The 20,143-nt window shown below is 48.7% G+C and overlaps 1 protein-coding gene and 1 non-coding gene across 4 annotated transcripts in view; both read left to right on the top strand.

Moving 5' to 3' along the window:
* Window positions 1-10,567: 10,567 nt before the first annotated feature.
* Window positions 10,568-10,671, top strand: LOC111823233. The gene has a single exon (XR_002826236.1). It is a non-coding gene; the product is annotated as a U6 spliceosomal RNA (small nuclear RNA).
* Window positions 10,672-11,918: 1,247 nt separating this feature from the next.
* Window positions 11,919-20,143, top strand: part of GLIPR2 (GLI pathogenesis related 2) — a 24,121-nt gene continuing 15,896 nt past the window's right edge. For 2 of the 3 annotated variants that reach the window (XM_006102696.3, XM_023744030.1), the window contains exon 1: window positions 11,919-11,988. In XM_006102696.3, the coding sequence (XP_006102758.1) occupies window positions 11,976-11,988 (13 nt within the window). In that variant the 5' untranslated portion in view covers window positions 11,919-11,975. Of the gene's footprint in view, window positions 11,989-17,754; window positions 17,775-20,143 lie in introns of those variants that run through there. The other variant, XM_023744029.1, reaches the window with a different exon arrangement.

Below are 20,143 nucleotides of genomic sequence, written 5' to 3'. Positions count from 1 at the left end.
AGCTATTGATTTTTTAAAAATATTCTTGGGTCTGGCTATCATTAAAAATTTTTAATATTAATTTAATAGATTTTCTTAGGTTTTTCCAGGGAGGAGTCACAATGAAAACTATGCTCTTCCTTTCCCAATATTTACTCTTCTTCTCTCTTTTTTGTTGTCCTGGTATTGGCTAAAACAATGTTGAATAATAGTGGCGACAGCAAGAAACTCTGTTATGCTCTTGATTTGAATGGACATGTCCCATTGTTTTACTGTTAAGCAGTCTGATGTGTTTTACTGTTTGTTTCAGGAAGCTTCTTTTTATTCTGCTAAGGGAAAGTAAAAAAGTTGTTCAACTCAGTTATGGATATTGAATTGTATCAAAGATATTTTTGGCATGCGTTTACCTTATATTTTTTCTTTGTCTTATTATAAGTTCTGGATATATTTCTTAATATTAAGCCATCCCTACACCCTTAAAATAAACTTCATTTGGTCATGATGTACGCTGTTAGATTCAACTTGTTGGTATTTTATCTAGGGTTTGGTATTTACATTCACTATGGTTTTTTGTACTTGCTATATTTTTCAGGTTCTGGAATCAGGATAGTTCTAGCTTCATGAATTGAACAGGGGAGGTTATCTATGTTTTAGAACAGTGATAGTCAACCTTTTCCATCTCCTGGCACACATAAACTAATTACTAAAATTCTGCAGCACACCAAAAATGTGTTTTTTGCCAATCCAACAACAACAAAAAAAGGTATAATTTTGATTCATTCAAACCAGACAGTTATTGTTCTGTTAGCTGTTGTCATTTTTTAATTTGACAATCTGAGGAAAAAGAGGTCAGTGCCCCTGACTAGTCAGGTATTGCATGTTTTTAAAATATTCATGGCAGCCCTAACCGGTTTGGCTCAGTGGATAGAGCATCGGCCTGCGGACTCAAGGGTCCCAGGTTCAATTCCAGTCAAGGGCATGTACCTTGGTTGCGGGCACATCCCCAGTGGGGAGTGTGCAGGAGGCAGCTGATCGATGTTTCTCTCTCATCGATGTTTCTAACTCTCTATCCCTCTCCCTTCCTCTCTGTAAAAAATCAAGCCGAAACCGGTTTGGTTCAGTGGATAGAGCGTCGGCCTGCGGACTGAAGGGTCCCAGGTTCGATTCCGGTCAGGGGCATGTACCTGGGTTGCAGGCACATCCCCAGTAGGAGATGTGCAGGAGGCAGCTAATCAACGTTTCTCTATCATCGATGTTTCTAGCTCTCTATCTCTCTCCCTTCCTCTCTGTGAAGAATCAATAAAATATATTTAAAAAAATCAATAAAATATATTTAAAGAATATTCATGGCAAAAAGTGAAAAGGAAAAAATATTCATGGCACACTGGTGGAAAATTACTGCTTTAGAACATGAAAATGGTATCAGAATCATCTGTCTCTCAAAAGTTTGATAGAACTTGCTTGCAAACCTAGCTGGGTCCAGCTATCCTAATATATAAAAACCCTGGGTCCGTAACGACCGTAATGACTGGAGGCTCAACCAACCAGAAGTCAGTCCTGCAGTCAGTGCTGGGTTGCCGTGGCAACCTTTCACAACCGCTGCCACATGCTGTGGTATAAAACACAGTGTGCAAGTGATCAGAAGCGCAGGCACCACCTCCATGCCACCCCCCACACTTCCATCAGTCCCACCCGCCCTGAGGCGCCCTCCCCGAGCTGTTTCTGGGAAGGGCGAGGCCTGAGGGAGGACCCCGCCCTCAGAGCGCCTGGAGCGCCCAGAGGCAGATTACTAAGAGAAATTATGAATTTGAATATTGCATTTGGTTGGAAAGTTCTTCTCAGAGGGGATTTTCGACAATGTCTCAGTATTGTGCCACATGCTATACAATCGGTCATAGTACAAACGAGTTTAAAGTACTGTAATGTTTGGGGATGTTTCAGAAAGTTGTCTCTTAAAACAAATATGAGATCAGAGGATTCTGCTTATAGTGAACGGTTAGTAAAACTTGGAGATGGCAAACTGGATAGCAGTTTTCATTTAGGAATGGATATTATTGAAATCCCCCATGAAATGATTTGTGACAGATCTATTACTGAAGCTACCTTTGGAAATAGTATATCTATAGATAATATTAAAAATATATCTAAATGTGCAATTCTTTGTCCAAAAAAATGAGCATGTTCAAAAATTAAATGAAGAAATTTTGGATATACTCGGAGATTTTCATACGTATTTGAGTGATGATTCCATTGATTCTTAATAGTATTACTCCTTTGGGAATGCCATGTCATAAATTAAAATAGAAAGTGGGTGCAATCATCATGCTACTGAGAAATCTTAATAGTAAATGGGGTCTTTGTAATGGTACTGGATTTATTATCAAAAGATTATGACCTAACGTTATCGAAGCTGAAGTATTAACAGGATCTGCAGAAGGAGAGGTTGTTCTGATTCCAAGAATTGATTTGTCCCCATCTGACACTGGGCTCCCATTTAAATTAATTTGAAGACAGTTTCCCGTGATGCCTGCATTTGCGATGACTATTAATAAATAAATCACAAGGACAAACTCTAGACAGAGTAGGAATAATCCTACCTGAACCTGTTTTTGCACATGGTCAGTTATGAGTTGCTTTCTCTCGAGTTTGAAGAGCATGTGATGTTAAAGTTAAAGTTGTCAATACTTCGTCACAAGGGAAATTACTCAAGCACTCTGAAAGAGTTTTTACTTTTAATGTGGTGTACAGGGAGATATTAGAATAAGTTTAATCAATTTATCACTCATTGTTTGTATCAGTGTTGTTTTTACAACATGTTGTTATTTTTATATCATTCGTTGTTGTTATATCATGTTGTAATTATTTATTAAAAATTTATATATTATTTTCATATACATTTTACTAATTTTCTTTCATCTCTGACACTTCTATTATAAAGAAAGGGCAAATAGCAATTTTAAAATATTTCCTCTAACTAATTCCCTTTTTAAAAAAGTATATTTTATTGATTTTTTACAGAGAGGAAGGGAGAGGGATAGAGAGTTAGAAACATCGATCAGCTGCCTCCTGCACACACACCCCCCACTGGGGATGTGCCTGCAACTAAGGTACATGCCCTTGACCGGAATCGAACCCGGGACTCTTCAGTCCCCAGGCAGACGCTCTATCCAGTGAGCCAAACCAGCTAGGGCTAATTAATTCCCTTTTAATGTGCACAAATTTCATACACCGGGCCACTAGTATTTAGATAAGCAGTGATATTTTCCCTTTTTTTTTTTGTTAAGGCTATATCGGTTCATTTAGATATTTTTCTCACCTTAAATAAACCTTGATAATTTGTATTTTCCTAGAAAACTGTCCAGTTCAGAAAATCTAGTGGAGAATTGTCCATATTTTTCTGAACACTTCTAAGAAGAGATTGCATCCCCTTTTTTATTACTAATGTGATACATTTGATTTTTCTCTCCTTTTAGATAGACATTTTTATCTATTTGATTTTGTAAAGATCTGTCTATTTAATATGTCTTCCAGCCCTTGGCTATATTTTTCAATTCTCTTCTTTTCTGTTTTCTAATGTATTCTTTTCTGCTTTTATCTATATTAACTTATTCAATTAATTTTAAAGACTTTGTTATGGAAATTTCAAACCTACAGACAATTTTATTTTATTTTTATTTGTTGTTGTTGTTAATCCTCACCTGAGGATATTTTTTTCCCATTGATTTTTAGAGAGAGTGGAAGGATGGGGAGAGACAGAGAGAGAAACATTAATGTGAGAGAGAAACATCAATTGGTTGCCTCCACTACAGCCCCGACTGGGGGCGGATCAAGCCTGCAACTGAGGTATATGCTCTTGACCAGAATCGAACCCTCAACCCTTCAGTCCGCAGGCCAACACTCAAACCACTGATCCAATGGGTTAGGACATCTACAAACAATTTTAAAGTGAAAATCCATACACTCACCCTCTAGATTCTTAATGAACATTTTGCTGTGTTTGCTTTTTTCACTTTTATCCATCTCTCCTATCCATGTACCTTATTGTATATGTGTTTCAAAGTAACTTGAATCCATTTTTTATGCATTTCAAAGTAAGTCGCAAACATCATACATTTCACCTCTAAACATTTTAGAATTTATTCATTAACTAGAATGCAGTATTTGTTTATGATTCTTTAATTATGTTTTGTAATTTGTCTAGTTCCTTTAGTTCCATACTTAGTTTATTTTTCTCCTTTTAAATAAGTAGTATAATAACATTTAAGATATACTGACGATATCAATCATGTTTCAGGCCATTTTAGGAGACCCCTCCCCAATTTTTTTTTAAATATATTTTTATTGATTTCAGAGAGGAAGGCAGAGGGAGAGAGAGATAGAAACATCAATGATGAGAAATAATAATTGATTGGCTGCCTCCTGCACACCCGCTACTGGGGATCAAGCCTGCAACCTGAGCATGTGCCCTTGACCGGAATCGAACCCAGGACCCTTTAGTCCACAGGCCAAACCGGCTAGGACTCATTTTATTTTTTTAAATCAAAGATCAGGAGAGAGTCTTCTCCCTCCAGGCTCCAAATTAGGTAATAGATTATTTTTATTATAAGTCAGTATAGGTAAGGTTCAGAATTCTAAGATACATGTCTTAGCTCCGGTTGCTATAACAAAACATCATAGGCTGGGTGGCTTATAAACGACAGAAACCTGTTTCTCATAGTTCTAGAGTCCGGATAGGATGCCAGCATGGTCGGTTCTGTGAGAGCCCTCTTCTGGCTTGCAGACCGCTCATTTCTAGTGGTATCCCCACATGGTAGAAAGAGAGAGGGAGTTCTCTGGGGATTCTTTCTTCAAAAAAAAAAAAAGAGGGTTTTTATAATTATTATTATTGATTTCAGAGAGAGGAAGGGAGAGGAAGAGAGAGATAGAAGCATCAATGATGAGAGAGAATCATTGATTGGCTGCCTTCTGCACATCCCCCATTGGGGATTGAGCCCTCGATCCAGGCATGTGCCCTGACCAGGAATTGAGCTGTGATCTCCTGATTCATGCATTGATGCCCAATCACTGAGCCATAATGGCCAGACTGGGTTTCATTTTTTTTTTGGGGGGGGGGGGGCGTTCTTTTATAAGAACACTAATCCCATTCATGAGGGCTCTAACATCATGACCTAACCACCTCCCAAAGGCCCCTCATCCAAATACCATCACACTGGGGATTGTTTCAACATAAGAATTTTAGGGGAACACAAACATTCCATCCATAGCAATACAGATACCACCTAGAAGGAATTTTCATTAAAGTGCTTTACTTTCACATCAAGGAGGTATTAAGTAATAATAAGTCACTATCTACACATTTTTCTCAGCCCTTTGATAGTGAAGCTTCTCTCCTTCCTGGTTTCTAAGCTCGGGGCAGAGAGTCAGAGAGGCCCCTCTCTTACGAAGGAGGGACAATAAGAAACTCATCAACAGTTTAGTTCCATGGACGTGACCTGGTGACAATCCTCTCCCTTCCAGCTTCCTACTTCCCTCTTTCTTATCCAAGACTGACAGTGATGTCATCTAATTACAGCTTTTCTTTCTCATTTGGACTCTGACAGATGGACTTGGTCTATATGCTCATAGGAAAACTCGACGCCATATCAGCAAAATGTGAAATCTACCAAATCCATGTTCAGCTCTATCTTACATAGACGATCTCATGGGACCAGAACAGCCTGAGCCTTGTGTACCACGCTCTTCTACAGATAGTCCCCACTGGGAGGACTGTCATGTGACAAATGGCCAAGAAGGTTCCTGGACCACTTACTGAAAACTGTCCAAGAATTACTTTCATAGAAACCTACTACCAAGTGCTTTAAATGAATTACCTCATGCAATTCTCACAACTTCTCTATAGAGACAAATAGTACTATTAACACTGTTCACAGTTGATGCAACTAAGGCTTGGGAGGTTAAATAATTTCTCTAAGGTCACATGGCTGGTAAGTAGCAGAGCAGGGATAGTTTGAACCCAGGTGTAACTCAAAGCTTATGTTTATATTTATTATGCAGTGTATTTGCCTCTCAGTACAGCTGTGGCTTCATCCCATTCCATATATTTTCCAACAGCAACAAGAAAGAGAGCATAGCCCTAGCTGGTTTGGCGCAGTGGATAGAGCATCGGCCTGCGGACTGAAGGGTCCTGGGTTTGATTTTGGTCAAGGGCACATGCCCAGGTTGCAGACTCAATCCCCAGTGGGGGGCGTGCAGGAGGCAGCCGATCAATGATTCTCTCTCATCATTGATGTTTCTATTTCCCTCTCCCTTCCTCTCTGAAATCAACAAAAATATATATAAATAAAAATATATTTTTTTTAAAAAGAAAGAGAGCATAACCTAGTAAAATAAGGATATTTTCTGCCAAGGTTTTTCTTTCCTCTGCTTTTCTGGTTTCCATGGCCTTCCACTCATCCAGCTATTACAATTAATTTTTATTCCAAAAACCTCTGTAGATCAAGAGCCACAATGGCCAGACTGGGGTTTCTCTGTATAGATCAGCGGTTCTCAACCTGTGGGTCGCGACCCCTTTGGGGGTCGAATGACCCTTTCACAGGGGTCACCTAAGACCATCGGAAAACACATATTGAATATATGATTACATATTGTTTTTGTGATTAATCACTATGCTTTAATTATGTTCAATTTGTAACAATGAAAATACATCCTGCATATCAGATATTTACATTACGATTCATAACAGTAGCAAAATTACAGTTATGAAGTAGCAACAAAAATAATTTTATGGTTGGGGGTCACCACAACATGAGGAACTGTATTAAAGGGTCGAGGCATTAGGAAGGTTGAGAACCACTGGTATAGATCAAGGCAAAATTCTGCTGATGGTAGAAAACTTAAACTTGCTCATTGAAGGAAACTTGGCCACATCTACTTTCATCTCTTGGGGATAAATACTGAAGCATTCTAGAATCTTTCTCAGCTCCCCTCCACACCTCTGGGTCAGCCACTCCAGATCCAGGTTCTTGGACAGAGCTGCTGTGTGGCTGAGCCTGGGTTGCATGCCTTCACGCTAGAAAGAACACAGGAATGTCGGCCCCCCTTTGGTGTGCAGTTAGGTACAAGGTCTTCTGTACTCAGAGAGTTCTCCGCATGCTGAGCAGCCTCACAGCAAATGTTTCCCATCCCTCCCTGTTCAGAGGGGGGTTTTGTTTCCGTCCTCCATGGTTCCCAGAATGTTCTACACTCCATGACTCAGCCCTTCTCAGAGTCTAAGCTCTGACATCATTATGAATTCTTCCCCAAAGCCTGGCTTAAGGCAGCAGTCGCCAGCTGGTGGTCCATGGACCACTGGCAGTCTGTGAGGTTGAAAGTTTGGCGACCGCTGGTTTAAAGTACAAACTATGCCTATAAAAACTGTGACCGTGAAATACGACATAGACAAAAACATGTGGCATTTAAAGGGTGCTTTTTAACACATGCGAACCAGTAGTTTTATTGCTAGTTTTACCCAGTGGCCAGATAAGTTTCCATTGAACGAGTACAAAAAACTGTTTTACATAAATGCTAAAGGCACGCTTTAAAATTAAATACCCATTGCATTTTGAAGTTATTTATTGTATGTTCTTACAAACTAATATCTTTTTAAGTATGATTGGCCACAAGCCTTAGAACAGAAAACAGAATTCTTGTGATCCGTCTGCAATGTGTTACGTGTCATCTGAATCTAAAAATAAAATAAAAAATCCTCTAAGATAGGTATTACTGTCTTCATTTCAAGCTCCTGGATCAGAATCAGTTGTTGGGCAGCAGAGACAGGACTTGGACTTGGGCCACATGACTTCCAGTCTTGCCCCACGTTCATAACTAAGTATTCTAATTGTCATTCATCTCTGCACATCTGTTTTGATTTTGCCTCATTTATATTGTTGATTCATGAGCACTGGAGTCATGGCCAGCGGCACGATGACTCGTGCCTGAGGGAAGCTTATCTCACACACATTGTCTCCATCAGGCACACCCAGGCTTCCTGCACGTAGGAACACTACACCGCACCTCCACACCGCACTTGTGGGCATTTTAAACAGCAAAGTCACCAACACAAAAAGACAAAAATGCAAGAAGCATGGCACTAAATAACTGGGAAGAGGCCACTTGTTGACAGTATGGGAGCCAACACAAGACAAGATGAGCGTCTCCTGCCGTAGCCGGTTTGGCTCAGTGGATAGAGCATCGGCCTGCGGACTCCGGGGGTGGGGGGGGGGGGGGTCCCGGGTTCGATTCCGGTCAAGGGCATGTACCTTGGTTGCGGGCACATCCCCAGTAGGGAGTGTGTGGGAGGTGGCTGATCGGTGTTTCTCTCTCATCGATGTTTCTAACTCTCTGTCCCTCTCCCTTCCTCTCTGTAAAAAATCAATAAAATATATTTAAAAAAAAAAAAAAAAGATGAGCTTCTCCTTTCCAACATCACCTGGGAACTGTGTGTTGGGCAACTCAAATTTCCCGCGCTCTGCACAAGTCCTCAGATGACTGTCACAGCACTGAAAGTATTGATGTCTGGGTTACAAATAAATCCTAGCAGGTGGGCAATTTCATAAATACAGAATCTAATACATGAGGACTGGCTATATTGATAAACCTCTAGAAAACACAAATTACCAATATCAGACAAGATAAAGGGCACCGCCACACAGCATACAGGCAGTAAGAGGATAACAACAAACTATCAACACCTTTATGCCCAATAAATCCTATGATGAATGAAATGGACTAATTCCTTTTAAGGTACAATTACCAAAGCTCACTCGAAGAAATAGATCATTTAAATGGTTCTGTATCTATTCATAAAGCTAAATTTATTATTTAAAACCTCCCATCCCCCCAAAAAACAAAATGAAAAAGAAAAACACCTCCATACCTAGATGGCTTCATTGATGATTTAGCAAATGTTCATAGAAGAAATAACACTAATTCTTTACAAACTCTTCCAGAAAACAGAAGAGAGAACCCTCTTCAACTTCTTTTCTAAGGTTAGCATTGCCCTGATTTCTAAATCTAAAAAAGACATTGCAAGAATAGAGAACTAAATAGAGAGCAACATCCCCAAAAACATAATTGAGGGAGATCAAAGAAGATATGAATAAATAGATACACCGCACAGATGGGTCAGCAAGTTCAATATTATGAAGAGGTCAGTTTTTCCCAAGTGTATGTATCTTTTCAAGGCATTACCAATGAAAACCCCAGCAGGCCTTTTGTTTGTTTGTTTTGCAGTAATTTACAAGCCGATTCTAAAATTTGTATGAAAATGCAAAGGACCTAAATGGATAAAACAACTTTGAAGAGAAAAAAATGAGAATTTACACTCCCTGATTTCAAGACTTACATAAAGCTGCAGTAACTTAGTGTGTCTTAGTGTAAAAATGCATAGATCAATGGAATGGAATAGAGAGCCACATATATCTGGCCAATTGCGAGAGAATTATCTTTTCAAGAAATGGTACGGGAGCAATTGGATATTCATATGCCAAATAAGAGAGAGAGAATTACAACCCTGACTGCATACCACATGCCATAATAATCAAAATGAATGTAGGAGCTAAAACTAAATGTAAAAGCTAAAACTGTGAAACTTCTAGAAGAAAACAGAAACTTTTAATGATCTTAGAATACATAAGGAGTTTTTAAATAGGACATTAAACCAAAAAGAAATGATAACTTGGGTCAAGCACTCTCTTTGTTGCCATTTCTCTTGCCTGCGCTGCCTGGGTACCAGCTAGGACCCGCTGGGCAGTGACTCCCCCTCCAACCTGCTCAGAGCTCTTGATAGGGGGCAACTTTGGCACTGCCCTAACTGTTCCGCACACTGTCCCTTCCACGTGCCTGCTGCTAAGGCCGGCTCTAAGGCCTATAGACTCGAAGATGCCACTGAGTTCAGATTTTGCCCCCCACCCACTCTCAGGCTCTCTCTAGCCTCAGCCTTCTCCTCTGTCCAAGGAGATGTGAGTGGAACTTGTTGGTCCCCTGATGGGCTTCCCTCTGTGTGCAGTGAGTGGCGCCCTGTGCTCAGCTGTCTCCTCCCGTATGTAGCCTTGAAGTTTTGGTTAAGATGGAAGCAGCCTTCCGGAGATGCTGGAGGCGACATGGATTTCTTCCGACTGGTTCATTTGGCCACGTCAGTGGGGATTTGTTGGCAAACGGGAAAGAGAATTGAATATGAAGGATCAGATGCCCGCCTAGCACCAGAGTCCCTTTTGACTCAGAATGAGCCAGCTTTCTAACACTTTAACACGGGAAGTACTCAAATCAGTAAGTATTTGCCTGGTAACAGTGTGAGGGAGTAAACAGGGTGGTGCCCGGCCTTACTGTTGCCCTATAATCAACAAGCGAAAACTAAATGTGCCGTTTATTGAAAGATCTTTAAACCAGCGTCCTTTAATTAGACTTTACTGAGCTCTTTCCCCAGGAAGAAGTTACTCTGGGAGTCACACTCAGGCTATGCCCTCGTGCTAGTGCCCTTCTCACACAGGGGCGGGGCTTCCCAGGGCCAGGTGTGTACTGACCACTGCCCGCAAGGTCAAGAAGGGGATGGGTGCTTGCTTCGGCAGCACATATACTAAAATTGGAACGATACAGAGATTAGCATGGCCCCTGCACAAGGATGACACGCAAATTCGTGAAGCGTTCCATATATATATATATATTTTTTATGGACCAGCTTCCGGCAAATTCCCCCTTTTTTATTTTTTAAATGATAGCGCATGTAAACCAGCAGCCACCTCTCGGATTGGGTTAAGACACAGAAGAAGACTGACAAGCAATGATAGCGAGCATAGCTATAAACATAGTGGATGGAGTGCACAAGGAGCCTTGTTCCTGTAGAAGGTTGCTGGCCTCTTCCGTCAAGGGATTTCAGCTGTCCTCAAGTCGGTGGTTTGGTTGTCCTTGATTTGGCTAGCGGGCGGCGTCATTGGTAACGGGCTTTCCAAAGCGTCAGCGAGTTGAAGGGCTGCATCAAAGGGTCCGTCAGGGCCGCGCTTGATGGTGGTGTAGGTGTCCGGGGAGGAGTCAGCTGTGCCCTCTGGGTCGGCTGATATGGAAGATACTGGGGAGGAGGAGGAGGAGGCCGAGATGGAGGGTAGTAGAGAGAAAAAGAAGAGAAAGCAAAAGAACTACAAGGCATGGAAGTGTTTAGAAAAAAGAGGGAGAAGAAAGGGAAGAAGGCAGCATCCTGACACAGCCCCTTCCTTCAGCTGCCCCTTTGTCACGTTCCATATTTTTTTTAATAAAAAAAAAAAAAAAAAGAAGGGGACGGGACAGAAGGCCCTGAGGGATGGGTAGGACTTGAACCGGCAGAGACGAGTCAGCACTCCAACTCCAACCCGGATTCGCACCAGAGGGTCTGTCCCGGGGAGAGGACGGACGCGCCCGGTGTCACTGGACACGCGAGGCGACACACGCGGGGCGGAGGCGGAGGCGGAGGCGGGGAGAGCTCCAATTCCGCGCCAGATTCTCCTCCAGCGCCACGACGGTGAGCACCAGGGTCCTTGCAGCCCGTCAGCCGCTGAACAGCTATTGAGAACCTGCTGGGAGGCGCGTGATTCCGAGTCCCGAGAGGGTGCAGCTCGGGGCTGAGACCCCAAAGGCCCCGGGCCCCCGGAGCGCACCTGGAGAGCCTGGGGCTGGCCCTGGAGTCCCTACACGGGCCGGTCCTCCGGAGCCGGTTGGGGAGGCTCGGTCCTCCGGAGCCGGTTGGGGAGGCTCGGTCCTCCGGAGCCGGTTGGGGAGGCTCGCGGTGCGCAGGGCGCGCAGCGCCTCCTCGGGGCAGCCGGCGGGTGGCCCCCGGCGCCTTCGCCTGCAGCGGCTGCTGCCTTATAAGGCGGGGGCCGGGCGGCGCCGGGGAGGGGCTGCGGAGGCCCGGCCCCTCCGAGGCTACCCTAGCGGCTCGCGGGCCCGGGAGCGCAGAGGCAGCGGGAGCCCGGGAGCACGCCGAGCCGGCCATGGGCAAGTCAGGTGAGGCCGCCGGGCCGGCCGGGCGGGGTGCGGGGTGCCTCCGAGCCGCGGGGCTCTGGGATGCTCGCCGTCACTCGCCCGCGGCGGGCTGCATCTTCCCGGGGCTGGGCGGGCCGCCTGGGCGCGGGGGATGCGCTTCCCGGCTTCCAGGCCGGGGACCCCAGGCGGCGGATGGAACGGGCGCAGGGGGGGGAAGCGCCCGGAGGCGCGTGAAGGGCAGTTTCCGGGGCAGCCAGGAAGCCGGGTGGCCCTGGGGCCGCCGGAGAGAGGGGGGGAAGGCGAGACTGAAGGAGGGACCCCCTGCCTGGGAGCCGGAGCCTGCGCCTGGGAGGGCTTCCAGGCGCTCGGGGTCCGGCCAAGGCGTGGCCGTTGCTTTGTTTCTGGCGGACAGCGTTAGAAGTTGGAAAAAGCCAGACTGTGACAGCATCTTTCCCTGCAAAGCGGCGTGCTCCAAGCAGTCCTCCCAAGGACAGCTCGAGCATCCTTCTGTCGTTGTCCCTCCTCCCTGAGGCCCCCTCTGTGCCAGGCTGTGTGCCAGGCTGCCAGTATGTGCCCGGGTGTCAGGCTCCACCAAGGCACAGACTCCCGCTTCCCCTTTTTCTCCGACCTGTTGGTGGCCGGGGCTCAGCACTGTGGCTGCCCCCGGTGAACTTTCTAAAATGCAGATCTTACCTGCCACTCCCAACACCGTCCACCCCATGGCCCGCAGGTGAGAGAGGGTACCTGCTTCAGCCCCAACTTGGAGTCCCCTGGGAATTGGTGTCATCACCTCCTACCTCCACTCGGCCATCCAGAGGCTGGCACGCCGGTCCCATCCCCGGGTTCCCTTTCCCAGCACCCACCCCCATCACTCTGCCTCTTCCACTTCTCTGAGGTTTAAAATCTTCCCCATCCTGGTAGACTCAACTTCGGGGCTGAGAGGCCACCCCTGGCTTCCCCTCGGCCTAGAAGGAGGGCAGGTCTCGTCTTGGCTGCAGCCCCCTCCCCCTACACAGTCAGCTTGGGACACTGCCCAGCTATAGACCGGCTTCCCACAGACACCTCACTCCTGGCCGCCAGACAGGGGCCCTGACTCTCTGGGCATAGCTACTGCCTCACAGGAGGCCCTTAATGAACAGCTTGAACCGAAGTCCTGCTTCGTGGAGGCTGGGGTGTCAGCCTGAGGAGGGTGAAGCTGGGTCCCTTCTGGAATCTGTCCTCAAGATCCTGCCTCATGGGTACGCGCTGGGAGTATGCCTTCCCCTGACATTGGTCTTACACTGCCTTGCCCGTAGTGACAGGTCTGGCCTTCAGCCCTGGCTGTGCTCACCACTTGCTGTGTGATCCTGAGCAAGGCTCTTTCCCCATCTGTACAGTGAGGTGGCCCAAACGATCCCCTGGGTCCTTCACAGTGTGGAAAGGGGACATAAGGCGTCGTCATGAAGCTAAAATTCATGACGGTAGGTGGTGATGGAGCAAGAGCATGGCAGATGTGAGTGAGCACTTTAAGGAATCAGCTCCTTTCCCTGTAGATGAAGAGAAAATCCACAAATTTTCCAAAGCCACATTTTAATCAGTGATTTCCAGCTCCTCCCCTGAGAAGCAATTCTCCTGCCCTGCTGTCAGCTGAGTGCTTGCTCTTCTATCTGTTCACTCATCCATCCATCTCTCCCTGCCTTCTTGCTCCCTTCTTTCCTCCCCCCCCCCCCCATCCATTCCACCAACTGTCAGCTCTGTACGGTGGACTTGGTGCTGTGGAGGGCATGACCCGGTCCTCAGGAGTGTTTATTTGGATTGTGAAATGAATCAATGAATCAAATCATCTGGGGATGAGAGACAGGCATCACATGCTTCAGTAAGAGGTGGGAAGTGACTCAAGCCACTAGACAGGAGCAGGTGAAGAGCAGTGGGAGCTCAGGGGAAGGAGAGGTCTCCTTTGCAAAAGGGCTATTGGAGGCTCCTGGAGGAGGTGGTCAAACCCCAGAGAGGCTTGGGAATTTGGACTTTATCCCTGAGACCTGCAGTGCCATAGAACGGTGTTCACTGACGGTGGCAGGGGAGTGATCAGGTGGGAAGAGGGCAGAGGTGGGGGTCAGGAAGAGGGTGCTGCCATTATCAGGCAACCGATGACAGGGGCTCTAAGGAACCACAGAGGAGAGGATGGGTTTGGGAGGTGGTACCCTCAAGCCAGTTTTGGTGACTAACTTGTAAATGAGAGGACAGGGCCACAGGTATGTCTGGGTGCAAGATGGTGGTGACACCTTCTAGGACTGAAGATACAGAATCAGGCAGGTTTCAGAGGAAGGGGACAGTGGCAGAGGGCAGGTTAGAGCTGGTTCAGGCAGGTGCCACCCCTCACACACAACCAGGGACCTTCCAGAGTGCTGGCTCAGGCCTCTCTCCCTCATAGCCACATGCATTGTATTTGTCTCTTCCAAAGACTGGGAGCCCCCAGGACAGTCCTGGCTCCCCTAAGGGTCTCCAAGAGAAAGTGAGCTTTCTAGGTAGCCCAGGCCCAATGGGCCTTCAGTGCAGGCCCAACCTGTAGCTCCAGGCCACCAGCCGGAGGTCTGCGCTGCAAGGCCCGTAGCGCTCACAAATGTGTAGCCATAAGGGGCTTGATGTGGTTTCATAAAGACCGTTGTAAGGAGCTGTCCCTGTCTCTTCTGTGCCCTCGTTTCCTCATAGGAGCTCGTCTCTCTTTAATCTTAAACCTCAGAGATACCACAGAGCTGCTTGGGGTTGGTAGGCATTGCTGGAAGACTGTGACTGCGCCAACACAGCTTTAATTCCAGGAGACGCTCAGCCCAGTGTGCAGACTTCCAGGTCCATCGCCCACCTTGCTGGGCTTCAGTTTGCAGCAACTGTGATGGGGGCAGAGAAAGACAATCGGCCCTCAGCGCAGGCCTTGGGCTCAGTGGAAATCTCTAGTCCCTAATATAGTGACGACCAATTGTTAGGCTCCTGGTGCATGCCAGGCTTGGAGCTACTTACTATCAATTGTGTAGATTTATAGAGGTTGAGTACCATGCCCAACTCAGACCTTGACCAGTAGGTGGACAAACTGGGATTTGAGGCCAGCTCTCTGACTTCCCGGATGTGGGCTTTCTCCCGTACCACACTGATCCCTTGCCACCTGCTCCCTGCCTCCTTCTCAGCCTGGAATCTGGCTCAGTAGGGACTTCTGCACACCCTCTAATTCCCTCTAAAAATCTTAAAGTCCCCTCCACCCACCTCTGCCATCAGGGCAGAAAGCATTTAGGGACCAACTGGCCCAGGAATTTTCTACTGAGCAGGGCCCTGACACCTCTGCAGGGTGTGGCTGTGTGGGCCACGTCGGTTCCAGCTGTTCCATTTTCATCTGTTGATTTTGCCGGGGTGGGGGTGGGGGAGGGGCGGAAAGTTGAAAGAAAGGGTTTCCCTGCTTTGAAGATATTTTGAAAACCACAGGTGTCATACTTCCTTCTCACACAGATGGGGATGTGGAACCCAGAGAGGCAAGCCTGAGTGGCCGGCCACAGGCAGGGCTGGAGCATGGACACGGGCTGCCCTGGCTCCTTCAGTCCCTCAGTGACTGTTATCTGCACAGGGTCAGCCTGGAACCATCAACCACCATTCTTGCTTAGGGAAAGGGAAGTACACGCAAAGTGGAAAGTAGGAGAGATCTGAGACAGAGGAGGCTGCTGTTAGATCTAGCTCGAATGTGGACTCACTGTGTGAAATTGTGAAATTCACATGTCCTCCCAAAGACTCTAGCTTCCTCATCTGTAAAGAGAAGACTATGGTCCAATTCATTTGCTTACTCATTCACTCAGCAAACATCTGATGAGCTCAGAGGTGCTGAAAGGGGTCATCGAAGACTGATAGAGCCCGGCCGGCCTGGCTCCGTGGTTGAGCCTCAACCTATGAACCGGGAGGTCACGGTTCAGTTCCCGGTCAGGGCACATGCCCGGGCTGCAAGCTCGATCCTCCGTGTGGGGCGTGCAGGAGGCAGCCGAGCAAGGATTCTCGCTCATCATTGATGTTTCCATCTTTCTCTCCCTTTCCCTTCCTCTCTGAAATCAATAAAAATACGCTTTTTAAAAAAAAGATTAATACAAATACCAGCAGTCCGGCTCCCGTGGAAATCAGGGATGGGATCCGATGGGACAATATCTCCCAAAGCCAGAGGCTTTGTTAGTAATAATATCATTATAATTGACACCGAGTAACTGTTCACTGTGTTCCAGAACTGTTCTAAAGCGGCGACTTAGATTAATTCTTTTAATTCTCATAACAGCCCTGTGAGGTGGACACTGCTATCTCCATTTTTTTCTATGCGGGGAGGTGGGGGGCAGGGGGGGGATGAGCATAGAGTGATTAAGCAACTTGACCAAAATCACACCGCCGGTCAGAGGCAGAGCTGGTATTTGCCTCTTGAATTTCCTGGAACAGAAGCTGCTCTTTCTTCCTTTCTTTTTTCCCCCATCCACTTTGTATTCTTCCTTCCTGATAAACCAGTTTTACCCCAAAGGTGGGACCAGGGCAGTTTCCAGTGTTAAAGAACAATATTCAACCGAGTACATCTGAAGATCTAATTGGCTTTAGTCAGCAGTTCATGGGGTCATTGCTTTCTAGCAACTAGAAGGGTGCTCCGATGAGTTTGTTGTACAAATGGGAGGTTTTTATAGGCATAAAGAGGGCGAGACTAAGAACTTAAAAGGGTGTGTTCCTCTAGGCAGGGTCCTCTCCCCTTAGGGGGAAGCAGCAGGGCTTATCAGGCAGTTTGTCCCGTTAGTGATCAGGAAATTCGAGACTGATTGGTTTAAAATTCCACTCCGGGGAGGGGCTGTCACTGCAATTGGGTTAGTTACTAGGTTTTGGTTTGGTGAGGGGACTTGGCAAAAGTCTTTCACACCAGCTTCTTGCCAAGGGGCAGAAGGGGCCTGTCCACATTCCTGCCCAGGCCTCTGACGGTCCTGGCCTCTGGTGGGAGTGGGGAGAGAAATGAGTCAGGCTGGGCTCCGGGCGGCCTCAGAGGAGGACGGATGCTGAGGGGGGAGCCTGTGCTAGCCCACAGCCAGGCGGGAGGAGGGCACAGACCTCCTTGGAGCCTTTGGCATTTAGAAGCCCAGGCCCCGAAGGACCTTCGAGAGCCCCCAGGTCAGCCCCCCCTGAGATGCCTGCGCCCTCCACTCCCGCAGGCAGCCTAGCCCTGCCCCTTCCCTCACCCCTCAGCCCCAGGGAGCCAGCCCAGACAGCCCCTTCCACCTCCCAGCAGCTCCGACCTTGAGCCCCAGACCTGCCCCCGGAGCTTCTACTCCTGCAGCCCCTGGTTCGCCTCTGGGGCCCCTTAGGCAGGTCTGAAACCTCAGTTCTTTTCTCCTCGTCCCCCCCCCTCTCTCCCCTCAGAGATGTGAAGGCAGCTGCCAAGCTCACTGAGCCCGACCCTCCTCCAGGTCTGGCCAGTCCCTCCGTCTCTGTGACGTCCTTTGACTTGTATCCCCTGGAGGTGGTGTGGGGTGAAGGACAGCGCTTCCCTCCTCACGGGCCTGCCCCTGAGCCAGTCGTGGGAATGTGAACAGGTTACCTCCCCTCCTGAGCAGTTTCCTCCTTTTAAAAGATGGACAGCTCCCACAAATGGTGGTGAGAAGTAAATGAGAGGGGGCCCAGCCCGGCACCCAGCAGTGGTTGCCAACGTGCAGAAGAAAGGACCCCCCTCATTCCGGTCCGGCACCCCGAGCTCCGTGGGTCCCCCTATGAGGACATAATCCCTCTCCCCATTGAGGGCTGGCCGTGAGGACTCTCCCTGCCTGGTGCCGGGATGGGTAGGTTTCCTTTGACCTTCTTTTCCCGATGTCCTCGGGCTTTTCTACAGAAGTGGGGTGTGCCTCTTGCTGGGTGTGGTCACCAGTGATCTCTTGTCTCCCTGAGGCTGAGGCCCTGCTGTGTGGAGCCTCCAGGGCTGGGACTGTCTGCTGTGCTGGGAGGGGACTCCTTGGAGGGGGTGGGGGTGCCTCCCAGAGGGTGGGGAGGGAGGGCTCCCGTGATGATTACCAGGAAGTTCTCCTGACCCCTTCCTGGGAACCCTGCCCCAGGGAACTGGGCCTGGTGTGGACAATGACCGGCTTTGGTTTCTAGGCAGCAAGCTTAGGTCGAGCACAGGAACTTTCACTTTTATTTCTCTTAACTTCCCATAGTCTGGGAGTGCAGTGACCTAGTTTTTAGCAGCCTTAGAAATATCCCTCTGCCAAGGAGACTGCAGGCCCACAGCCCTGCGGACCAAGTGCAGCCTGGCCCTGGCCCTCGGGGCGGCCTGTCCACGGGCTTCGCGTCCCTGTCCTGCCCACATCGCTGTGCCTGGGCCTCACCGGACTGCCCTGCTGGGCTCCACAGCCCTCGGGGTCGGTGCCACTCATTCTTCAACTCACCGAAAGCCCCTGGGACAGCTCTGCCTCCACCACGGACAGTTGCCTTCATCTCCCCTGGGTTGGCATCTGGCCAAAAGCTCCCGAGGGCAAGTCTGGCCTTCTTCCCCTCAAGTCCACTCCCCAGACAGTGAGTTTGATTTGAAGGCTCAGGAGACACGGGGATTGGGCTGAGAGAGGGGAAGGGATTCCCTGATGGCTCATCTGCTCGGCGCCTGGGGTGGAAAGACAGCCGAGAAGGACAGCTGACGAACATGACCTGGGGAGTAACCGGGAGTAACCGATGCTTCTTGATCCTTCTTTCATTCTCCAGTTTACTCCCTGCCTGCCCTCAGCCAGGCCGTGGGGACAGGCTCCTGCCCAATGGAACGAGCTCAGTTTAAGGGTTCTCTGTAGCCCTCACTCCTGACTCACCCAGTTCACCCCATTCCCACGGAGGGGCACTCCCAGATCCCTACAGCTGTCACTCAGGGCCTTCACAGTCCACGCTTGGCTTGCTGCTGTCCAGGCATCTTTGGGGCCTCCTCTGGGGTCACCTCCGTCCTGAGTCCCCAGACCGCGTTAGGTTGCCTGTCAAGTTCCTCTTGCACCTGTGCACCGGGGCCCTGTCGCCCCGTTTGCTAGTGTCTGTTTGCAGGCTGTCTCCCTTCCGAGTGTGAGCTCTTGGAGGCAGGACGTGGCCGTTTTGTCCCTGGGCACCTCGCACACCATACGGGACCTGGCACGGAGGAGGTGCTCAGAGAGCACGGGAACCGATGGGTGGGCTGGGATTGGGATGCTGCTGCTGCTGACAGGACAGATCAATGGATGGATGGATGAAGGGTGGAGAGATGAACGGGGGTGTTGGATGGATGGGGTCCCATTTCAGATCCAAATTGATGTGACTTCTGTCCACTATTGACCTTGCCTGACCTGGCTTCACCCACTTATTCTTTCCCTAATCCTAGCCCCCCAGACCTTGCCCTTGCTAAGGTCATGACCCCATTGACCACAGGCTCCATTTCATCCCTCAATGCACCTCTGAACCCAACACCAACACATTCTTTTCCACACTCTCCCCTCATTCACTTCCCAATGCTGTCCTTCCTGGTCCTTTTTTCTTCACCTGTCCCTCTGTCTTCTTGATTTTACCAGCCCAGTGTGGGGGCCCCTCCACCCCGGCCCCTCTCTCTGAGCGCCCACCTCCAGTCCCCACCAGGCACCATAGGTCCAGTCTGAGATAGCCAGTCTCCCTCAAACATTTTCTTTCAGAAGTCCCATTGCTCACTGCCCAGCACCCCCACCCCCACCCCAACATCTGCTCTGCACCCCTGGCCCATCCTCCACTCAGCAGCCAGCAGGAACTTTCAGAAACACCGATCTCACCAGCTCACTCCTCTGCCCCCAGTCAGTTGCTTCCCACTGCTTTGGGTAAAGACCCAGATCCCTCACATGGGCCACAGGGCCCTGCATAATCCATGGGTGCAGATGTGCAGAGGTGTGGAGGGAGGGAGACAGGGGGCAGAGGTGTGAGGGAGGGAGACAGGGGGCAGAGGGGTGAGGGAGGGAGACGGGGCAGAGGTGTGAGGGAGGGAGACAGGGTGGGAAGAGGTGTGAGGGAGGGAGATAGGGTGGCAGAGGGGTGGAGGGAGGGAGACAGGGTGGCAGAGGGGTGGAGGGAGGGAGACAGGGGGCAGAGGGGTGGAGGGAGGGAGACAGGGGGCAGAGGGGTGCAGGGAGGGAGACAGCGTGGCAGAGGAGTGGAGGGAGGGAGAAGGGTGGCAAAGTGG

This window comes from Myotis lucifugus, unplaced genomic scaffold (assembly GCF_000147115.1).
Source record: "Myotis lucifugus unplaced genomic scaffold, Myoluc2.0 scaffold_424, whole genome shotgun sequence".
NCBI lineage: Eukaryota > Metazoa > Chordata > Mammalia > Chiroptera > Vespertilionidae > Myotis > Myotis lucifugus.
Note: the sequence above shows the minus strand (reverse complement) of the source record. Positions and strands in the feature narration are given on the sequence as shown.